Source organism: Asparagus officinalis, chromosome 3 (assembly GCF_001876935.1).
Source record: "Asparagus officinalis chromosome 3, Aspof.V1, whole genome shotgun sequence".
NCBI lineage: Eukaryota > Viridiplantae > Streptophyta > Magnoliopsida > Asparagales > Asparagaceae > Asparagus > Asparagus officinalis.
In genome coordinates, this window is record NC_033796.1 from 13,234,670 (window position 1) to 13,257,295 (window position 22,626).

The 22,626-nt window shown below is 38.1% G+C and overlaps 3 protein-coding genes and 1 pseudogene across 6 annotated transcripts; 3 read left to right on the forward strand and 1 right to left on the reverse strand.

Moving 5' to 3' along the window:
• Nucleotides 922-4,810, forward strand: LOC109833063 (annotated as a pseudogene).
• Nucleotides 5,048-6,282, forward strand: LOC109832096. Its single transcript, XM_020399537.1, has one exon. It carries the CDS (start codon nucleotides 5,365-5,367, stop codon nucleotides 5,914-5,916), a length of 552 nt encoding a protein of 183 aa, XP_020255126.1. The 5' UTR covers nucleotides 5,048-5,364; the 3' UTR covers nucleotides 5,917-6,282.
• Nucleotides 7,078-8,747, forward strand: LOC109833064 (oxygen-evolving enhancer protein 2, chloroplastic-like). Its single transcript, XM_020400608.1, has 4 exons — nucleotides 7,078-7,440; nucleotides 7,525-7,757; nucleotides 8,200-8,250; nucleotides 8,352-8,747. Exons 1-4 carry the CDS (start codon nucleotides 7,203-7,205, stop codon nucleotides 8,610-8,612), a joined length of 783 nt encoding a protein of 260 aa, XP_020256197.1. The 5' UTR covers nucleotides 7,078-7,202; the 3' UTR covers nucleotides 8,613-8,747.
• Nucleotides 9,065-22,462, reverse strand: LOC109833066 (subtilisin-like protease SBT2.3). 4 transcript variants are annotated; one of them, XM_020400609.1, is made up of 10 exons: nucleotides 21,773-22,462; nucleotides 20,364-20,517; nucleotides 19,404-19,801; nucleotides 18,675-18,770; nucleotides 18,511-18,583; nucleotides 17,659-17,941; nucleotides 11,870-12,207; nucleotides 10,857-11,127; nucleotides 10,413-10,694; nucleotides 9,065-9,700 (listed from the first exon to the last, which is right to left on the reverse strand). In XM_020400609.1, exons 1-10 carry the CDS (start codon nucleotides 21,982-21,984, stop codon nucleotides 9,279-9,281), a joined length of 2,529 nt encoding a protein of 842 aa, XP_020256198.1. In that variant the 5' UTR covers nucleotides 21,985-22,462; the 3' UTR covers nucleotides 9,065-9,278. The 4 variants fall into 4 exon arrangements, with proteins under 4 accessions (XP_020256198.1, XP_020256200.1, XP_020256201.1 ...); XM_020400611.1 differs by having other exon boundaries at nucleotides 9,260-9,700; nucleotides 11,870-12,186; XM_020400612.1 differs by having other exon boundaries at nucleotides 9,260-9,700; nucleotides 11,870-12,129; nucleotides 21,773-22,461.

Consider the following 22,626-nt stretch of genomic DNA (forward strand, 5'->3'; position numbering starts at 1 on the left):
CGTTTTATTATGTACATATTGATCCATTCACTTGATAAACATTGAATAGTGCTGCTAAGGTACTAAATATGATTCAATTATCAGAAAATTGCCATTTTGCATTATTGCAAGGCATTTGAGTGTCCGGATTTAATGAAATGAAACAAAACAAAAACAATAGACCGACGGACTACGCACCATTGGCCGTACATTGGGTTTGCGTTCGCATGTAATTGGATGAAAGTACTTGGAAAGTTTAAATTATGGAGCTCTGGAGTAACTTTCTCAAATTTTCTCTACTTGATTGCACTTCTAAAAAAAATATAAAAATTCCGATGCATCACAACTCTTCAAACATAGGAGCTAGAAGTAGAATAGTTTAGTTAGAAAGTGAAAAAAAATCTGTCAGGAATCCAATTCAATACAAACCAAATAAAGAAAAATCTCAAGAAATTTGTGATAAAATGTAGGGGTTTTTCCGATATTGTTCTTTTAAATATTTCATATTTTCACATTAGTCCCTTGCATAATTGAAACTGCTATGAGGTCCCAACTTCTTAAGGTTTTTGAAATTAGTCCATCATACCATTGGAATTTCTATTAGGCACCCCAGTTCTTAGGTTATTTTGTAATAAGTTGCTCACGTCAAGCATGGAAGAAGCAAACAATTATGGGAAATTAGTTCCCCAAATTATTGAAAAATCACCGCTAGTTTCCCGAATTCTGATAAGGTGTTTCAAAATAACCCTTGTAATTGCTACACTCCCCCTTGATTGGAGGGATTAAATTCAAAATTATTTAGGAATTCGGGGACCTGATAGTAATTTTAATGATTTGAGGGACCTGATAGCAATGTCAATGGTTTGGGGGACTAAGTCAAAATGCAAAAGATTTTAAAAAGTTATTTCAATGTATTCCTTCACGATGCGTCCACTCTCCTCCCATTCCAGAGAACCCCACATCAAAAATGTCAACAACACAAGCCACCAACAAACAACCGGTCACAAACTCCCCAGTACAAATCCCCCGCTTCTTCGCCCATGGAACTGCCCCCCTCCGACCCCGACGGGATGGACCCAAACCAGGCCCAACCCCAAGCCCATCACCGAGCCCCATTCCCCGCCCGCACCCGCGCTTGCCACTTTGACGGCAACGGCAACTCCCACACCATCGCCTTCAACCTCAATTCCTCCTCGGCCCATGGGCCTCAGTTCAACTGGTACCACATCGAGCTCCCCAAAACCAGCCAAAAGCTCTCAATCTCAGCCCAAACCCTAATCTCCCTCCTCTGCCCTCCTCTCAAGCTCCAAGACATCCTCTCCCTCGCCAGCGCCGGCCCCTTCTGCGGCCTCGTCGACGGCGCCCTAATCTTTCGCCTCAAATCCTCGTTGACGCTGCGACTCGCCGCCAGGGTTACCGAGAACTCGGTGGTCAGCGTGTCGTTGGGCCGGGTGCCGAGGCTAGGGTTTGTGTCGATGGGCCGGAGTTTGCTGTCGGAGATACCGAGGCTGGAGGGGACGAAGGGGGGAGGGGTGGAGATCGGGGAGGAGTTGTTGGAGTCGCTGTTGGGGATGAATTTCGAGGGGAGGAGGACGGGGATGCGGCGGTGCCGAGGAGGGCGGGGGAAGCTGGTGCATGTTGTGGATGTGCACGTGGATCAGGTGCAGGACGCTGTCATGAAGTTTGAGATGGAGTTGGATTCCGTCGAGCTGGAACTCGATAGAGGTAAAGATTACTGTCTCTGATTTTTGGATCCATGAGATGTTTTTCATTGATTTCTATGAGTTTGTGTTGGTGTGATCTCTAATACATGTTGAAAGAACCATGTGGATAAAGATATGCGTAGATGGAAGAAAGCGAGGACATGTGTAAGGGAACAGACGAAACAGAAATGGCATGAAAGATTAGAGCCATGCAATGCAAGTTTTCACCATATTGCTGATAATGCAACATAAACAAATAGTTAATAATTATAATAGGAGGTAGGGAGAGAAGTGTCGGTGTGATGAACCAGTTTATGGCATGGGTAACTTGTTGTATATCCATAATGTATTAGATCGAGGAAATTTTTTTTGCCTTTCACCTTGAACTCGATGGAGTTTCTTCTGAAATTTGGGATACAATAACAGAGGTGAGGAGGAGTCTAGATTCATGTCTAACCCTCTCCAATATCAAAATATTTGTAGATGATGACTGGATGATAAACTAAAGGAAATAAGTAGTAGAAGGTACCCTATTGAAGAAGAACCAATTTACTACCTTTAAGATTTTGCAAAGGGATGGGGAACAACCAAAGTTTTGTAAGTGGAGATGAGTGATAACTAATAAATCTGAGGCGTATGCATATGGATTATTATGGATGTGCATGTATGAAAGAATATGACAAACTCTAGAATAGGATAAATAGCACGAAAGAGAAGCGTAGCGTCACCTAATAAAAATAAGAAGTGTCACCCAATTCAAGTTCTTGCCATATTGCTGATAAATGATAACGCAACATAAACAAATAGTTGACAGTTATAAAGAAGGGAGGAGATAAAATGTGTGCGTGCACGCGTATGTGTGATACTGATGTACCCATACCTCACATGATACTTAGTTCATCTTTATAAGGGTGCTGCATATCTAGGATCCATGTTACAACTAGCTTTGCCATCTTTTCATGTCATGCAGATCCGTGTTGACTTAAAAATAATAACTCAGCAGGTTTAAATAATCACTGGTACAAATCTCTCTCTTCTATTGGCCTGGATAACTGCCAAGCCAAGTTTTTATGTTGTATGAAATGAATACCAGAGATTTTCACATTGTTAATCATGAGTACAGGGACAGAGCCAATTATGGGTCAAATGGGCCCTCGTTCCCCTTGGAATAATAAAAAAAATCAAGCAAATAAGGGTATTTGGCTAATAGTAATTTCATAAAGGGTAAAATGTATAGAATGCCTTAGATTTCCTCAAAATCCTCTCAGAGACGGACAACAACTTCACTTTCTCTCTTCACCTTCCGTTCCTCTTTGCCCTTGGCATTTGGTTCTTCTCTTCGCCCTCATGTAATGAGTTCCTTAGCTCTTTTCACCTTTGGCCCTCGGCCCAAATGATGAGGAATTCAAATGGAGCTCTCTTTTCATATTTATCTGATGTTGAGAGAGCATTTTCCGCAATGAAAGTTATTAAGAATGACCTTTGAAACCGGATGGGAGATGAGTATACAAATGACTGTTTGCTGTCTTATATTGAAAAATATATATTTTGTAACATTGGTAAGGAAGATGTCATGAACAATTTAAAAAAATGGAGGCAAGAAGAAAATTATAATATACACTATATCCTAATTTGAAATATGATTTTGAAAGGCTTGTTATGTTGTTTAGATGCCACGAAATGGTTTCAAGAATGATATTAGATGCCTAATCAATCATGCAAAAAAATATAGGTTATTGTGTTTAATTATGTTTTGGACCCCCTCACTAAAATTCTTGGCTCTGCCACTGCACGAGTATCTTTCTAAATAGAGTTATATCTTTAACTGTAGGTGGTTCTGCATTGAAGAAACAAATGTTGGATGACAGAAAATTTGCTAAAATGCATCTGAATTTGCAGCGCCTTCTACAAGCAAGTATTCTCATGCATATATATTCTTATGTAGGAAGCAAATTTCCCACAAGGTTTCATTAGAGGGAGTACAAACATAGCAGCTTCAATTTTTTCAATTTGTAAGTTCTTTATAAAATTTTCCCCTTCAGGTAGTTGCTCATGGTGAACAAGTATTTCCACGCGTAAAAGAGAAATGTGCAGCCAAAGGTTGGTTTGTTGGTGAAGACATTGTAGCTTTTGAAGAATTAATCAGTCGCCTTAGGAGGCTTAAGGAGAACCTTGGATTCATAGTAAATAGAGTAACTGCTGTTTAAGCTGGTCTCGATAGCTGGCAAGCTGAGCAAATAAATAGGAAACTCTATTATCTTTCTTTTCTCTCAATCATCTTCCTTCCTTTATCCATCGTCACGGGAGGTAAAGTTATTTTCCTTTGTACATAATAGGATGTAATTTCAGATTTAAATTGGTGTAAATATCATTTTCTTGTGCCGCTTTTCTCAGTCTTTGGGATGAATGTGGGGGGTGTGCCATGGACAGAACAAAAAGATCCTCTTCTTAAAGACGGTTTCCTAAACGTGATGCTGATATGTGCTGGGATTGTGTTCATTCTTCTACTTTCCTTTGCTTTTCCATTTATATATTCTCATATTTCTTCATGGAGAGGACGACGGACACTCCCTAGGAGTTACTCTCGCAATAGAAAGTCTTTGAGGAGATACCAAAATAGTGGACATCAAGGAGGTGGTTATACTCGGATTTGAAAGTTTATTCCTAGGTGTGCCTGGTTTTGATCATATATTGTCTTTCTATTGGAGGTTACTTTCGTAATTGAATTATTTATTTAAGTTTGAAGGAACCTTATTTATCTTGCCCCTGTATGTTGAGGAGGGGCCCTTGTTACAAAGTCAATTTAATACATTCAGGTTATACACAAGGTCTCAAGACAACTAAAATTAGGATGAGGGTTGTAATGATGTACAGCATTCATGGACAGCCCAAAAAGCTTCTTGAAGGGGACCTTTCAGGATATTTGTTTATTCTGGCATTGATCAGTTGATGTGGGCTTTGTTGTTCTTGTAACTGAGAGCTTCTCTCTGATGTTTATTAGCACAATATAATTCTTGTAGAATTTGTTGTGACAGGTACAGCTTCTCTTGTTTATTTCTTATGAAATGTATAAAATGACAGTTTGTAATCCGTTGGTTGCGATAAATACCCCAAAATTTTGGGCTAAAGTCTCTGTTGTTATTTCTGTCGCTTAGTTGCGATAAGTTCTTTATAGGGCACATTTTCAGGTTTGGGTTAGCTTTTTTTCCCCTATATAAAGTTGTCAGTCCAGCTTCTTCATCTTTTTCTCCCGTGTTCTGCGTTATGTTTCCTTGTAGTAGCATCTCTGTTTAATTTCATAAAATTTATTTCAGTATGGTGAAACTGATATAAAGGCTTACCAAATGAAGACGTTATTGAATGTCATGGAACTGAAAATTTGACAAGATTGGACCAAGTTACATTCTTTCAAGCTATGGAATTATACAAATGATCAACGACATAATTGTTTGTGTATCACTCACATTATTTCCCATGAACTCGAAGTTCAGACACATGCTACTGAAATGAATAGCTGGCGTACACCCAAAAATCTTAATGGATAAACACAAAAAGGACTTTTTCTGATTACTATTTTCAGAAACTATATCCTGTTCTTAACCCAATTTTAAACAAGCTACCACCTCCACTAATCCCTAACCAACTCTATATCATTTGACATTGTCATCAACTATTTCAACCCATGACCTCAATCTCACCACCGCAACCATTCTCCTCCTCCAACACGAAAAAGATGGAGCAAATTTTATTCCCAATCCTCTTCTTCATCTTAACATCAAATGCTCATCTTTCTTTCGCAGCTCGAACCCTAACAGAATCCTTATCTCCTGATGAGATGCAAGCTATCTTGAATTCTATGCCACCTGATACTTTGTCCCAGCTGAGCACTATGCCCCCTGACGTTTTGGCTCAACTGAGTTCTATGCCACCTGAAGATTTGGCTAATCTTGCCGGCATTGATCCAGCCAAGATTCCTGCAAATATACCGAAAGATCATATAGCTAACTTTTTGAAAGATCACGGTGCGGAGAAACTTCCAGAAGGTTCAAGCAATCAGAAAGAGGCAAATATGACGAATGTTCCGAAAATTAATATTGAGAGTTTTAAGGTGGAGATGCCAGATATTTCACTGCCTCCCATAGCCTCTCCCAAGCTTCCTTCTGTGCAAAAGATATTAGATGACCTGCATGTGCCGGCTTTTATTACTAATAGTATTTTTGCCAAATATGATTGAGGGGCGTAGGTTGCAATTTGATTAGTTTGTGTAATGTTGGAGATCTCATTATACTATGATTCAAATGTTTGTATTTGATTATATTATATGGAGGAAGAGAAATTGTGGTCTAGCTTTGAAAATTTTCAAACTTCTTGTTTTGTGCCTTTAATCTTGTAGATTGATGAAATAGTTATCTTGTAGATTGATGAAATATTGACATCAAAGGTACTCGTCGACGTGATTGCAAATTTTGCTCGTATGAGGTGGCCAAATGATCAGGACCTTAATGAGGAATTCATTGTTCTCATTTTTGTGGTAAGTATCTTTGAGTTGTGGCTTATTATTCAACCAGATGAATTATGGAACCAGTAGCATGTACCATCCTCCAGTGTCGACCTTTTTAACATTTAATTTTTTAGAGCTGCAATTGCATGTCATGTAACCATTCATAATATGAATGTCAAAATATCGAAATCTTGCATTGATAATTTTATCAGGCATGTAGGCATTGCCTTATGGTAAATACTACATTAGAAAGGCATGTAGTTTTATGTATACTCTCAAGTTTTATGCCATAAATGTTCTTTGGACAGCTCAACTGATGTCCTCAGTTTGTATTCTTCATGCTTCAATAAATTTTTGTGTAAGGTTTCTCGCTGATCATAATCTAAACTGATCAGGAGATAATTTTTCGTATTTTATAAAAATCTGAATTATTGCTAATTTTATAGATCGTACCCTGTTGATGGTATAGCGGAACTTAAACTAAGTAGTTAACAAAGAAACTATGCGAAGTACTAAACATTCTGCGAGTAATTATATTGTACACGGTACATTATAAAGTTGGGATATTTCAGTAGCAGAACAGTTTTATCTTCAACTCTTAACTGTCTACATTTGAACATATATTTTGAGGATGATGCATGTAACCATTTGAAATTTCTAACTAAGCATTAATATATCTTCACCTAAAATGCACGCAAAGAAGAAACTACTGTATGTACACAAATAAAGATTTAAAATAATTTAAAAAAAAAACATCGGAGATTGAGATGACAAAATAACAACCCTCAGAAGCCAGCATGGCCCAATCAAATTCCCTCAAACCTTATCCAATCCAAATCCTTCAATCTTCCTCTGATCCCACTCACACATCCCTCCAATATCCACACCAACCCATTTCCCTCCACTCATCCACGCTCCCTCAACACCCTAAACAAAAGCCTGTGCACCTCACAAACACAAAGCAAGCTTAGCAAAAATCAAGAAGACCCAACGACCTCGAAGACTTACCAGTAACAGAAATGGCGTCAACCGCTTGCTTCCTCCACCACCACGCACCCTCCACAACCACAGCCCGGACCCCCTCGCAGCGTCTCGGGCCCAACGTCAGGCCCACTCAGCTCATCTGCAAGGCCCAAAACAAGCCCGACGACGAGGCCAGTAATGCAGTCTCACGCCGTTTGGCCCTCACTGTACTCATCGGCGGTGCAGCTCTCAGTACTAAAGTCTCCCCTGCTGATGCTGCCTACGGTGAAGCTGGTATAATATTTATTTCCTGTCTGAACACAAATCTTTTTGGCGTGAAACCGTGAATGAATTTAACGTATTGTTTTCATGCTGTAGCTAATGTTTTTGGGAAGCCGAAGACCAACACGGACTTTTTAGCAGTTAGTCGTGACGGGTTTAAGATCAACATTCCGGCGAAGTGGAACCCAAGCAAAGAGGTTGAGTACCCTGGTCAGGTACTGAGGTATGAGGATAACTTTGACGCCAACAGCAATGTTACTGTCATGGTCCAACCCACGGATAAGAAATCTATCAAGGATTTTGGTCCCCCAGAAGAATTTCTGTCGAAGGTAAGCTTGTTTGCCATACGCAATTCATAATTTTAATCCGCATAAAAGTTCATTCGAATCAATGGAGAAAGCAGGGCTATGGTCAGGTCCACAGTTAGGAAGGATTTGATAGTGGGTAATTTAATAAAGGAGATAGCAGTTGAGAGAACCGATGAGAAAAAAGGATACGATTCATGTAGCCGACCCAAAATTTTTGGGATAAAGACTTTTGTTGTTGTTCGACAAGAATTCAAATCATATATGAACATCCTATTTGCCCCCGGTATGCATGATCGGCTCGCCAGGAGTACCTATGTATCTACATTTCCCAACTCGGAATTAGTTAAAGAGTATATTCCTGTCTGTTGGACTTATGAACAACTTAAATCTTTAAGTAAACAAAATAGTTCTTTGTCAATTCATAACTTATCATATCACAATTTCAATTCATTTCTCTGTGCAGGTTGATTACTTGCTAGGGAAACAAGCATACTCCGGCAAAACAGTTTCTGAGGTGAGACTAAAACTCCATGTAGACATATAACAAACCAATAATATTCCATTTACGTTGAAAAGGTTTCACCAAAAAACCATGCTGATGATCGATTTCGACAGGGTGGATTTGATCCTGATGTTGTCGCAACTGCTAACATACTGGAGACCGCAACTTCAGTTGTGGGAGGAAAAGATTACTACAACATTTCGGTTCTAACAAGGACAGCTGATGGAGATGAAGGAGGCAAGCATTTGATCATAACTGCAACTGTTTCTGATGGAAAACTCTACATATGCAAAGCACAAGCTGGTGACAAGAGATGGTTCAAGGGAGCAAGGAAGTTTGTGGAGAGCACAGTCAATTCCTTCAATGTTGCATAGAGAAGAAGATGTTTGTTGAGAATAATCTCTCTTGTTGCTGTAAATGCTACTAAAGATGCTATCTTAGGATCATGAATGTGCTTATGTTGAGATGGATTTTAAGAGAATGGAATATGTGTCCATTTTGTACCTTAAGATGCCTATGTTGTGTTCTATGATTGATACCTGCAGGTCTAGTTACCAACGCTTCTCATGAGCTTCTTAGGATGCATACGGTTTCTTATGAACCAATAATACGATGCATAGGAAAATAGCAAGGTGGCGTATGATACCAATATAAAAATTAGCACTATCCTCAGCAGAACCAATTTCATAATGCCAACATAAAAAAATCTAATAAGATGAGGAACAAATAGATAACCGGCACTTTGAGCTGCTCAGTGACATGAAAAGCCAGCAGGCTGCTTGAGAAATCAATACATAACGTCAACTATAAAAAATAACACATCACAAAGACAAAAATCCACATACTTGAACCATTTAACAGCAAAAACCAGTACAATCTTAGACCTGTTTTAATTAAATTTCAGCTTTCTGTAAAACAAAAAAATACATCCATTACAATTATTTGTCGATCACCCTTCTAATTACATTGACATTTCAAAATTTACAAACAACAAAAAATTGGGTCAAAATGGCGAGAAAACTAAAATAATCGAGCCACCTTCAGCTCACTGTGCTATTATAAATGATCTTTGAGATCACAGACAATGGAAATGTTAGCACATGACCTTTGCTTCCATAAAGACCTACTCTTCCGTAGCTGGGAGATGAATTGTTCAATGTAGCATTCAAAACAACCGTTAGATTTTGCATCTGCCCACTTGCTATAGAAAATTTTTTGGGTGTTATCGAAACTGAGACTCCATAAGGAGGACTCCAGCTAACTCCGTAAATTTCATCATTGGCGATGTTTGTGACTGTTCTCGTGATAGTTCTTGATTGGTTAAGCACTGCTACAGTGATTGAAGGTAAGTTCAGGTCTGAGCCATTCATGTTGGAGACATTACAGCTAAGACCGGTATAATTTAGAACTACAGGAGCAGAGCCATTGATGCCGCAAAGAAAGGAGAAGAAATCATCGAAACCTGCATACGATAAAAGACTGAGAAGTGTAAAACAAATGAATCAAGCAGAAATTATCAAGCATAGGGAGTAGACTGCTATAAAAAAGAACTCGTATGAACTGAAAAAACTCAACAAGTCCCTGTTTTAGTGCAAGTCCTGAAAGTTCTAGAAATCCTAGGAAAATTTTGATGAAGCATTGAGCTGTGCCCCAAATTGCTTAAGAAAATGCCGCTAACTCAACTTTACACAAATCACCAATAGTAACATAGACTATGTGCTGTATTATTTCCGTTCTATCACTGTTCTTTCCTGCGCTTCAATAAAAATATGGCACATTTGGAATTATTTAAGGGTTATTGTGCGCAACTCTGCAGTATAATTGTTTTGAACATACTACCCCTATAGTTTCATTGTTGCTGATAGACCACATGGGTTATTATTATGTTTTACTCTTTTATCCTCTGATAGACTCCTGATTTCACCCAGAGACAATATCTCCCAAAATTCCTCTGAGGGTAAAAGAGTAAAAGTATTTAACCTATGGACTCTCTCTGCAACAGTGAAACTACAAGGTATTACGTTCATAAATCGTTGCACTTCAATAAAATTGTGGTTTAATTCTCCATGCATCTCTAAAATTGTATATTCATCTTCTTAGACCAATTAACATCATCATGCTTGTAACACCATGGTAAAAACTATAGCTCATTGCTAAAAGAAAATATAACTCACTTAAATCAAAAATTAAACCCGGATCTAATGCAGCTGTGGCATTAACAAAACCGCTGCCCATATCAAATGGTGTCGCTGGTGATTGACTCAAGTCCGGGTTGCTGTAAGCCCGTTGGGCCATAATTGGGCCACCTTGCTTGTCATTGACTGTGGCAGTTGTGGAGAGAGCAGACGCAATAGCTGAAGGACTAAAATTAGGAAATTTTTGCTTGATTAGAGCAGCAAGACCAGCAATATGGGGAGCTGCCATGCTTGTACCAGAAATCATCGCAAAACTCTCACCTAGAAGAGATCCCAAAAACATCAGCCATCATTTACTCTGCAATTGATGAGTCTATTGGATATAAAGCAGTACTATGAACGAGAGAAGACTTGTAAGATAGAGAGAACTGTTTTCAGCTCCAAGAAAGTATAGAGGACATAGATGATAACTTTTATTGTTACCTTGAAATTCAGCAGAATCCGCACCTAGAGAACTCCAAGCACCCCATATTGAGTTGCCAGGAGCAATCAAATTGGGTTTCAATATATCAGCATTAGCAATCAAGTTATCCTCTGGATCAGGTCCTCTGGCAGAATAATACATTACTTTTGGCGCAGAACTGCTGTAATTAGCTTTGATACCTCCTAAAATTTTCGCAACACCAGTAAACTTGACTATCGAGTTGGAAGTTACATTCCTCACTAGGGAATCATTGTAGTATTTCAAGAAAATCTGCCATGAGATCACCAAAGCATTAATTAGTAACATTCAGGTTCAGGTTTCAATCCCTGACGCATTTCAAAACATATATACGCTTAAAGATCGGAATAATGTTATTAAAACAAGAGGACCCTTTTTTCATCTAGATTTACCAAAGTTAACTATAGAGCTCTTGACCAATGAAGATACAAACATTGGAGCATGTCTAAAATGTTGGATAGGCCAGTATAGATGAAGAATAGGAAATTACCTTGGACAATACAGAAGGGTGATAAGAGTGTAAGACCATTTATCAGCCCTCACCACAATCTAAGGCTATAAAAATATTTTTCAGAATTCAACACAACATCCCAGTTTTCTTGCAGGGGATGCAGGAAACTACGATGAGCAACATAGCAGAAATGAACCGTATCAAATAATACACAATATTAAATCATTATTCACTTTTCCCCCAATATTAACGAACTACAAATGTTTTGATTTTTCCTAAAAAAATTATTGTGTTTTCTTACTTGGAAATTTCTCAGGAAACATGGATAAACATTTTTCCCCCAACAGCACAATCCTACACTCCCAAATGACTATGATGGTAACCAAGGAGAATTTCTTAATTGACATGATTCACATGAAATAAGCAGAAAGTCCATTTTGCTCTTGAGAACAGAAAATGAGAAATTCAAGGAGCAGTTGTTGAACTTCACTATTGCGGAAAATTTTGAAAAATAAGTATAGGATAGCATGTTAATGGGCAAACCTTGGAGTCATCTGCAGAAGGTAGTATAAGTCCTGGTATCGCCATCGGGGTCGGGTTGAGCTGAAACCCAAGAACAAAAGGATCCATATAGAAAATAATGCCAGCTGCACTAACATTTTGTGCTGTCTGTAAAGCTTGCTTGACTGATGACATACCAAGAACAAAGCGAATAGAATAGCTACATATCAAGAGGTTTCCTTTAACCAGATCTTGATCCAGATAGCTTGAGTCTTGGCACTCTCCCAGATTATTTACCTCTTCTGTTTCATTTTTCAGGGCATGAGTAGCAGAAATCAGAGTATACATTGAATCCCCATCTGTGGCAGCTGAAGGTAGAACTTGATACGCAGTATAAATATGTTTAATGCTAGAAGAAAACCTATGAAATATGTTCAATGATAGAAGCCTACCAATTTATATCAATCCATTTGTAATAAAATGATAGGTTTTTTTGGTATATATACCCCTTAAATCATCCATATTTGCAAAATTGCCCCACAAATATCTGTATGTGCAAAATTACCCCTTAATTCATCAGCATTGGAGGAAAAAAATAGCCCCCAATTTGACGTTGCTACTTAACAAACAGTTTTGGGGTTCAATCTTGGCCGATTTGACAAAGGGTAAAATAACAAATGGTTTTGGGATTGGATCCTGGTGAAGAGAAGAACCAGTTATTTAGCTTTCAGTTTAAGTTCTGTTGAAATAAGTCTGTTTAGTTTGTTATTCAGTTACTGTATTCAGTTGCTGAAATCACGTAGCAATTAGTTCATTTTATTTTCTGTTATGATGTGAAGGCTATTTAAGAAGCCTGAGTTGTTCAATAAGATAATGAGATTCATTCCCACATTTGTTGAGTTTCTCTCTGTTCAAAGCTTTGATTCTTAACATTGTGGTATCAGAGCCTGCATACGGGCCTGATTGTGAGAAATAGAGTGATTGTGAGAAAGAGAGAGTGAGTGAAACACTTCAAGAGAAAAGAGTGGTTGAGAGAAATGCTCTGAGCGAGAGTGAGATCACGATGGCGACTGAAGGACATAACTTGCTGAGCATTCCCAGATTTGATGGGGATTATGATCACTGGAGCATGCTGATGGAGAATCTGCTGAGATCAAAAGAATGCTGGAGCGTAATCGATCCTGGTTACACCGAGCCGGCTGCTGGAATCGTGCTGACTAATGCACAGAGCAAATCCTTGGAGGAACTCAAGCTGAAAGACTTGAAGGCCAAAAATTATTTTTTTCCAGTCAATAGACAAGTCAATCTTGAAGACAATCAGCCACAAGAGCACATCCAAGCAATTATGGTTTTTTCCAGTCAATAGACAAGTCAATCTTGAAGACAATCAGCCACAAGAGCACATCCAAGCAATTATGGGACTCCATGAAGACAAAGTATCAAGGGAATACCAGGGTTAAGAAGGCTCAGCTTCAGGCTCTTCGTAGAGAGTTTGAGATTCTAGAGATGAAGAATGGAGAATCTGTAACGGACTATTTTTCCAGAGTCATGGTAGTGGCAAATGATATGCGCAATTATGGAGAAGACATGCAAGATGTCAAGATTATGGAGAAGATTCTGCGAACTCTCACCGAGAAGTTCAACTACATTGTATGCTCCATCGAAGAATCAAATGACATCGATTGTCTTTCTGTGGATGAACTTCGAAGCTCCTTCGAATCAAATGATAAAAGTTTAGAAGAACCAACAGTGAAGATCACGTATTGAAAGTTGTAACTGAAGAAAGAAGAGACAGATGTGAAAGAGGACGAGGTCGAGGTGCTTATAGGGGCAGTGCTTATAGGGGCAGAGGAAGAGGAGAGGAAGAGGTAGGCAGATGTACAATAAGGCTACTTAGAGTGTTATAAGTGTCACAAACTTGGACACTTTCAATTTGAGTGTCCAAGCTGGGATAAAGAAGCCAATTATGCCGAGATGGAAGAAGAAGAAGAAGAGATGTTGCTCATGGCTTATGAAGAAGACAACGGAGCTCGAAGAGAAGATATTTGGTTCTTAGACTCGAGATGCAGCAATCATATGAGCGGTGACAAGAGTATGTTCTATGATCTCGATGAAAGTTTCAAACACAGAGTGAAGCTAGGCAATAACTCAAGAATGGAAGTGACAGCCAGAGGTAATGTGAGATTGAAAGTAGGAAGCTTTACACATGTTATCAGTGAAGTTTATTATGTGCCTGAATTGAGAAATAATCTGCTGAGTATCGGACAATTACAAGAAAGGGAACTGACTATTCTCATTCAAAATGGAAGGCTCAAGATATATCATCCAGAGAGAGGACTGATAGTAACATCTGACATGACAACAAACCGAATGTTTGTGATGGTTGCAAGCTCTTTGCCTCAAAAGATCATTGATTCAAAACCATCTTGTCTCTACACCTCTTCACATGATGAAGCACATTTGTGGCATTGTTGCTACAGACACTTGAGTTACAAAGGTCTAAGGATGTTGCAGTACAGGAATATGGTAGAAGGTATGCCTCAGTTCAAGTCTCCATCAAGAGTGTGTCAAAGTTGTCTAATTGGGAAGCAACACAGAGATCCAGTTCCAAGGAAGAGTAATTGGAGGGCTACAAAAAGGCTTCAACTTATCCATGCTGATATATGTGGTTCAATATCTCCTATTTCTAATAGCAAAAAGAGGTATGTCATTTGTTTCATTGACGATTTTACTAGAAAAGCATGGACTTGTTTTTTTAGTAGAAAAGTCAGAAGCATTGAGCATGTTTAAGCGCTTTCAAAATTATGTTGAAAAAGAAACAAGAGAGTATATTAAATGCTTGAGAACAGATCGAGGGGGAGAATTCACATCCTTTGAGTTCAATGAGTTTTGCATGGAGCACGGCATCAAAAGACAACTGACTGCAACCTATACTCCTCAACAGAACGGAGTGGCTGAGCGGAAAAATCGAACAGTGATGAACATGATTCGATGCATTTTATCTGAAAAGAAGCTTCCCAAGACCTTTTGGCCAGAAGCAGTAAATTGGACATTCTATGTTCTTAATCGATGTCCAACTTTTGCTATGAAGGATCAGACTCCTGAGGAAGCTTGGAGCAGAAGAAAGCCATCAGTGGACCACTTTAGAGTGTTTGGGTGTGTGGCTCATGTACATGTTCCGGATGCAAAAAGAACAAAGTTGGAGGGAAAGGGCATTAGTGAAGAATCCAAGGCATATCGTCTTTATAACCCCATCACAAAGAAGGTAATAGTGAGCAGGGATGTTGTGTTCGAGGAGGACAAGTCTTGGGATTGGGACAAGAGCTATGAAGAGTTTGTGTTGGCTGATTTGGAACGGAATGATAAAGAAAAAGATGAAGCAGTGAACGAAGGCTATGATGGTACAGCCAGTGAAGAAAATGAAGAGGCTACGGGTGAAGTGAGGGAGGAATCAGAAACAGAAGATCAAAGAGAGCCAACAAGTCCAGAAGAAGAGAGAAATAGAAGAATTAGAAGACCTCCAGTTTGAATGCAAGATTATGATAGTGGAGAGGGACTTTCAGAAGAGGAAGATGTAAGTATGAATTTACTTTCAACTTTCTTTTCAGATTCTGACCCAACTCATTTTGAAGAAGCAGTAAAATATGAGAACTGAAGGTTAGCAATGGACTCTGAAATCAATGCAATAGAGAGAAATGATACTTGGGAGCTCACCATTTTGCCTACTAGTGCGTAGAAGATAGGGCTGATATGGGTGTATAAGACTAAGGTTAAGGAGAATGGAAAGCTAGACAAGTTCAAAGCTAGATTGGTCGCTAAAGGTTACGTGTAACAACAAGGGATCGATTATACGGAAGTTTTTGCACCAGTTGCGAGGATGGATACTGTAAGGATGATTGTGGCATTGGCAGCTCAAAGAGGATGGAGTCTCTTTCAACTTGATGTTAAATCAGCATTTTTGCATGGAGAGCTGAAGGAAGACGTGTTCGTAGAGCAACCAAGAGGCTATGAATTGAAGAAGTGTCCTCAGAAGGTGTACAAGTTAAAAAAGGCCTTATATGGATTTAAACAAGCTCCACGAGCTTGGTTCAGTCGTATTGAGGCACATTTTGTGAGTCAGAGATTTGAAAAATGCTACAGCGAACAAACTCTGTTCATCAAGACAAAGGTTAAAGGTAAAATTTTCATTGTCAGTTTATATGTTGATGATTTAATATTTACTGGCAATGATGAATTTATGTTTGATGAATTTTAGAGTTCTATGGTTAAAGAATTTGATATGACTGGTTTGGGAAGAATGAGATTCTTTCTTGGCATTGAAGTTTTGCAAACGTCAAATAAAGTCTATTTGTGCCAAAGGAAGTACGCTTTGGAAGTTTTAAGGAAGTTCAGAATGGAACATTGCAATTCAGTCCACAATCCGATTATTCCAGGTTGCAAGTTATTCAAAGATGAAAATGGAGTTGAGGTTGATGAGACTCTGTACAAGCAAATGGTGGGGTGCCTTATGTATCTCACAGCTACGAGGCCGGATTTGATGCATGTTGTGAGTTTGGTGAGCAGATACATGTCGAGACCAACAGAATTACACATGATGGCGGTCAAAAGAATTATGAGGTATTTTGAGAGGTGGAGCTTGGTGTCTTTAACGAGAAAGGAGATGAAGAACTTGTTGGATATACAGATAGTAATTATGCAGGAGACTTGAATGATCGCAAGAGCACGTCAGGATATGTGTTTATGCTTGGCTCAGGAGCTGTTGCTTGGTCTTCGAAGAAACAGCCAATTGTCACATTATCTACTACAGAGGCTGAATTCGTGGCTGCAGCTGGATGTGCAAGTCAGGCCATATGGATGAAGAGAATTTTTGAGAAGCTAAGCTTGAAGGAGAGTAAGTGTACGAAGATTTTTTGTGATAATAGTTCTACTATTCAATTGTCAAAGAATCCAGTATTCCATGGTAGAAGTAAGCACATTGATGTGCAACTCCATTTCCTTCGTGATTTAACTCGAGATGGTGTTATTGAGATGGTATACTGTGGGACTCAAAACCAATTAGCAGATGTGATGACAAAGCCTCTTACCTTGGAAGCTTTCCAGAAATTTAGAGCTCAACTTGGTGTTCATCGAGTTCCTGAGCTAAACTAGTTGAGAACTAGTTTTAGGGAGGGAATGAAGAGAAGAACCAGTTATTTAGCTTTCAGTTTAAGTTCTGTTGAAATAAGTCTATTTAGTTTGTTATTCAGTTGTTGTATTCAGTTGCTGAAATCACGAAGCAATTAGTTCATTTTATTTTCTGTTATGATGAAGGCTATTTAAGAAGCCTGAGTTGTTCAATAAGATAATGAGATTCATTCCCACATTTGTTGAGTTTCTGAAGGCTATTTAAGAAGCCTGAGTTGTTCAATAAGATAATGAGATTCATTCCCACATTTGTTGAGTTTCTCTCTGTTCAAAGCTTTGATTCTTAACACCAATAAGATAATGAGATTCATTCCCACATTTGTTGAGTTTCTCTCTGTTCAAAGCTTTGATTCTTAACACCTGGCCGATTTTGACAAAGGGCAAAACAATTTAAAAAAATATCCTTAAATCGTATACGTAACAATGTAACAACATTAGATATGAGAGGCATTTTTCTAAATTGATGAATTAGAGGGTAGTTTTGCAAATACTGCTTTGGGTTCTTGGGGGGAGGGGGGGTATCTTGTGTAAATATGGACGACTTAAAGAGTGTATATAAAAACCCCTAAAATGAAGTGCGAAGACACGAAATCTATATCCAACCCATATTTGAGGACAAATGTGTTAGACCATGAAACAGAACTTACGCGCAAGTCCAACTCCTTGAATAGTTTGATTGTTGCCAAGAACAATGTAGTTGTTGTAGATCCTATCATGAGCAGAAGCACCTACAGTAAATATCCACGGACTGAATGAAGACATGCTCTTTGGCGAAGGTCCAGTATTGCCGGCTGCTTGGACAATAAATATTCCAGATTTTACAGCCGAAAGCAGCGACATATCTATAGGATTGAAGAAAGTTGCGAGCCCAGGTGGACGCCTGTTAGGAGTGATTGACAAGCTTATGATATCAACACCATCTTGAGCTGCCTGTGATTGAATATATTGTCAATAAACAAACAGTTGAGTGAAGCTTGAAGTTGCAGGTAAGACACACAGCTACAGTCCTGTATATCAATTGTATGGTCTCCACATATTTACCATCAGAAAGAAGCATATGATTGCTGAGATATGCATCTATCTCAATTTGTCCTTTAATGGTCTATGAACTATGAAGAATATGGCAAGAATAGCTTGTAACAAGTGAAATAGGCATGCAGAAGTACAAGGGTCACTTCTATAAGCATATGAGATGCTTCCAGAAAATTAAAATATCCATTACTGTGTGCTTATCTATGTCCACAAGGACTTTGAACTGGGAAGTATCGATGTATCTCCTGGTCTCCATGTACCAAGCACCGATAACACCATGAACTGGTTACATGCCTAAAAACAGCCCTAAACTTGTTTTCCTAATGAAATATGAAGTAGAATAAAAGATATAGGAACCTAATACAACCTAAGGAGGATGTTATCCAATTGAATCAGGCAGGATGGTAAAAAAATTAGGGCTACTAAACTTTTAGTGTACAGAAGCAAATAAAAAGGTGTTTGTTTACCTGGTCTATGGCAGCAACAACATCTGCAGCAAAGCCTCCAAAGCTTTTATACAGAGCCTTATAAACAGCGATACTGCAACAAAGTGACAGACAATTTGCTATCAATATTTGAAGACCACAGATACTTGCATTAATATATTTGTTGACGGAATTTAATAACTTACTGTGCATGAGGAGCCATGCCACTTGCATTCCCAAAATGATGCCCAGACACAATGACAGGAATTCCATGATTACCAGCGGCAATCGATGCTGTATGTCTGCAATTGAAAAATAGATATATAATAGAAACGTTTTTTAAAAAAACCCAAAAGATAAAGATCATAAAAACTTCCAATTTTTAAAGAAAGTTTCAAATCTCTAGAGGGCTAGAATCCATTCGACCTTTTGCAAATAATTTTCCAAGTGTGGTATTATAGTAAATTGTCAACATTGTTTGATAACATTCTTCCAGCTGGGAAAAAGTTTGCAGAGGGGTGCATAAACAAGAAACTATTCAAGAGATGCACAATAAACTTAAGGGTAATTTGCACATAGAATTTTTGTAGTATTGAACTTACTACCCCTAATTTTATTTTGGCAGATTAACCCATGTGTGAATTTTGTTTGTTTTTTTTTTTTTTTGACTTTTTTACCAATAGATTAACCAAAATTCACCCAGGGTAGAAGAGTCAAAAAAATTAACCCAAGGGGTCTATTTGCCATAATGAAACTACAATGGTAGCAAGTTCAATACAATAATACTGCAGGCAGTCTATTTGCAATTAGCTTAAAATTTAAAAGATTACATGTACTGCTTGTTTGTATATAAAATTTTTATAAGGCGTTGAAATTACCAAACAAAAGAATATTCAAAGAGACTTATATAAAAAAATGTAAGGAATTGAACTCACGTCCCATGCCCATCACCATCAATTGGTGAAGGATAGTCCTGAGAAGAATTAAAAATCCCTCTTGTTATAGCAGAAGCTGCAAAATGACGAGCTCCAATAAGCTTTCTGTTACAAGACCCGGAAGGGAAATCCTTTGTCACTTCACAAACACCAGAAAAATGGCTGGGAACTGGGTAATTGCTTTGACAAAAATCGTCAGAAAAGCTAGGATGTGCTGGATCAATTCCTGTGTCGATTAATCCAATAACAATTCCTTCTCCAGCGACATCAGGTCCTCCTTCTTGAACCCAAGCTCCTTGTGGCAGTCCCAAGAATTCAGGAGTATACGTAGTAGCCGTCCTTACAGAGAAATCCAATACCACATTTGCAACTTCTCTCCTCCTAGCTAGCTTGTCTGCCTTTGGAGCAATAATAATATAAATAAAATTTGGAGGAAAAGCAAGAGAAAATAAAATAGAGAGAAGATGCAATATCATCAAATTACACAATATCAACACCTGAGAAGAAACTCAAGCCATGGAACTCAAGAAAAACTCTAGCCTATTAGACTTCAAGTTTGAGTATGACCATCGCGTATATATGTATCATACGGCTGAAAGGTCCACTGCAATAGAAAGAACTAACAGTTGAATTTTTTTTGTGGATAATGAATGCAGTTTTTGTCTATGGCATCCAGTGAAGCATCCAACTGAAGTGTGAGTACTGTTAAAGAATATTATGTTAAATGGATTACAAGTAGATGCAAGACAATAATTTTGAACATGTATATACATATATAGTCACGAACAACATCTCCTCTAATCATGTGAATAGCTACACATGCTAAAATGTAGTATCCATATGTAAACAGTATATTCATCACTCACAAGCCACGAGGACCATTAATACAGATTAGTGATTACAAATTAAAAGAAGTTCTAAAAGAATAAATGGGAAATTGCCCACCATTTAACCAAGTACCTGTTGCTGAGTAATCAGAACCGCAAAGCCATTGATCAAGTATTGGTAGCTGTAGAGCTTCAAATAATTTTCCCCCTTTAGCACTTTCCTTAATAGAGAATTTTGAAGATGAACAAGGCGTGAACCATAACTTGTATTTGTTCTTGAAGCATTCCTATATTCAGAAGACAGGCCAAAAGTAAATGTTTCTGAAATCATATTTTCTAGGTATCTATACCAGAGAACGCAAAGATAAAGAAAGCCCAAGTAAAACATCTAATTATGGCATTTCATACCACGAGATGATAAACTAAAAATTTTAAATTCATTATTAACCCATTGTTTGAATGAATTCATGACAGACTGCCATTAACACCTGTCCACCAAGTATTAATTGGGATCTCTACTAATCTGTTGGTACTAGAAAGATATTAAAAATGGCCTTTTCCATCTTACCCAAATATCAGATATCCGCATAATTAGATTGAAAAACAACATAAAATAATATAGGTAGGGCACTGATTTTTTATATAGTTCATAAACTACATAGTGTTAGTAGATTAAACTATGAAAGGAGGGAGCAATTGAACATGCCACATGTTTCATGGAGTCCACATCCTTTGCATATTTGCATGATTTAGGCTGGCAATGATGTAAAATGCAAAAATAAAAATACTTTATGATTTAATTGAGTAAATTTCTTGGTCAAATCTAGAAAATTTGAAACAGAAAAAGGTGGAAGTTAACCTCACAAGATAAAATATTAGAGTTCTAATTGATTAAACCGTGAGACCTATACATCCCCTATAGTGAAAGAACCCAGCCCACGGATAAAAATAACATCAATAACAAAACAAAAAACCAGAATTCAATATTCTACCATTAACTACCTTAATCCAAAGAGACGATGAAATATTTCTAAATAATAATCGATAAGCAAGATAATATTTCTAAATAATCAAAACAGATTTAAAAAATTAGAGTGCAAAGCCATCAGCAAGTGAGACCAACCAATCCCAATAATTGAAGAGCCCACCTCACAGATCAAAATAACATCAAACAATTATGGGGGGAAATAAAAAATTCGGCATTTTATCAATTTGTTAATTCTAATTAAACAGATAATCCACACTTCTCAATAATAAAACCACAGAAGTAAACCCCCCCCTTTCACAGCAGTACATATCTTTTTTTTAAAAAGAAGAACCAATGATAAAGACAGGTGCATGCGATTGATTTTGACAAATCAAACGTTGCATACAACGAACAAAATTTTCAGTCAAAACAGAACCAGAAACAAAGTAACTTAACAATGACATAAGACCGTCATTATGTCGAATCCAGCCCTAATTAGCTTAATTGCGTTAATAACAAAAAACAGGCAATATGACATAAATGCTACTTACTTAATGAGGAAATAAATTAAGTACCTATTTGGCTTATTAAGGGTATTCGTTGCTCCAGAGGCCCCGTTGTTGATCTCACTGCTTGCAAATCCTTTAACAAAACCAGTTTGATGCACAGCAGGAGCTTGCTTCAATGTGACAATATAAATGGCTGTATCATTCTGACAATGGCCCCTCATCCAAAGACTAACAAACAATGAAAACACAAATAAAGGCAACACATTTATGCCCTCCATTTATTAACTGCAAACTCAAACAACCCCACTCTTTCTTCAGTCCTCCGTTAATGAACTCCAACAAAGAATTCCAACCAAGAACTCTCCTTTTTTTTCCTTCTTTTTTTTTTGCCTCAAACAGCTAAAACCCAAAAAACCCAGATGAAATAATTAGAAAAAGGAAGGATACCCATGGAACAAAATCTCATCTTTAGGCCTCTCTTCTTTTCTCTCCCTTTAAAAGAGGAAGAAGAGAAGGACCCAGAAGAGATAATGGAAGACACCGAGAATGGGAATCTGAAGAAGCTTTTTTGAGTGTTGAGTGTATTCTTGCGCTCTTTCTGCAGCCCTCAGCTCATCATCAAAAGGGCAAAAAGAAAAGTAAAGGAGAAAGTAACACTGAGTAAATAAATTCAGAGCGCGGTAGGGGTATTTATGGAATGATAATATTGGGTTGAGGCTTGTGAGAGGACTCGGAGGAGGAAGGCAAAAGACTGGCGGGGCCTCGACAGCACTGGATCTTTCTTTTTCAATGTTTTTAATGTTTTTGTTTTATTTATTAAAGGATGGTGGTGGTCTCAGTCTCAGTGAGACGTGTCAGAAATCTAATCAAGGACTGTAGTTTAAGTGGCTGAGATTGTGGGTTAATCTTGACCGTCCAAT

Bases quoted from the DNA above. Each gene is read 5' to 3' on its own strand.
- LOC109833064 (XM_020400608.1), top strand. From the start codon at position 7,203: ATGGCGTCAACCGCTTGCTTCCTCCACCACCACGCACCCTCCACAACC. The intron at 7,441-7,524 runs GTATAATATTTA...TTCATGCTGTAG, and splicing joins TGCTGCCTACGGTGAAGCTG to CTAATGTTTTTGGGAAGCCG. The intron at 7,758-8,199 runs GTAAGCTTGTTT...TTCTCTGTGCAG, and splicing joins CAGAAGAATTTCTGTCGAAG to GTTGATTACTTGCTAGGGAA.
- LOC109833066 (XM_020400609.1), bottom strand. From the start codon at position 21,984: ATGGAGGGCATAAATGTGTTGCCTTTATTTGTGTTTTCATTGTTTGTT. The intron at 20,518-21,772 runs GTACTTAATTTA...TTCTGAATATAG, and splicing joins ACCCTTAATAAGCCAAATAG to GAATGCTTCAAGAACAAATA. The intron at 10,695-10,856 runs GTAACAATAAAA...GATCTCTTCTAG, and splicing joins GGATTCTGCTGAATTTCAAG to GTGAGAGTTTTGCGATGATT.
- LOC109832096 (XM_020399537.1), top strand. From the start codon at position 5,365: ATGACCTCAATCTCACCACCGCAACCATTCTCCTCCTCCAACACGAAA.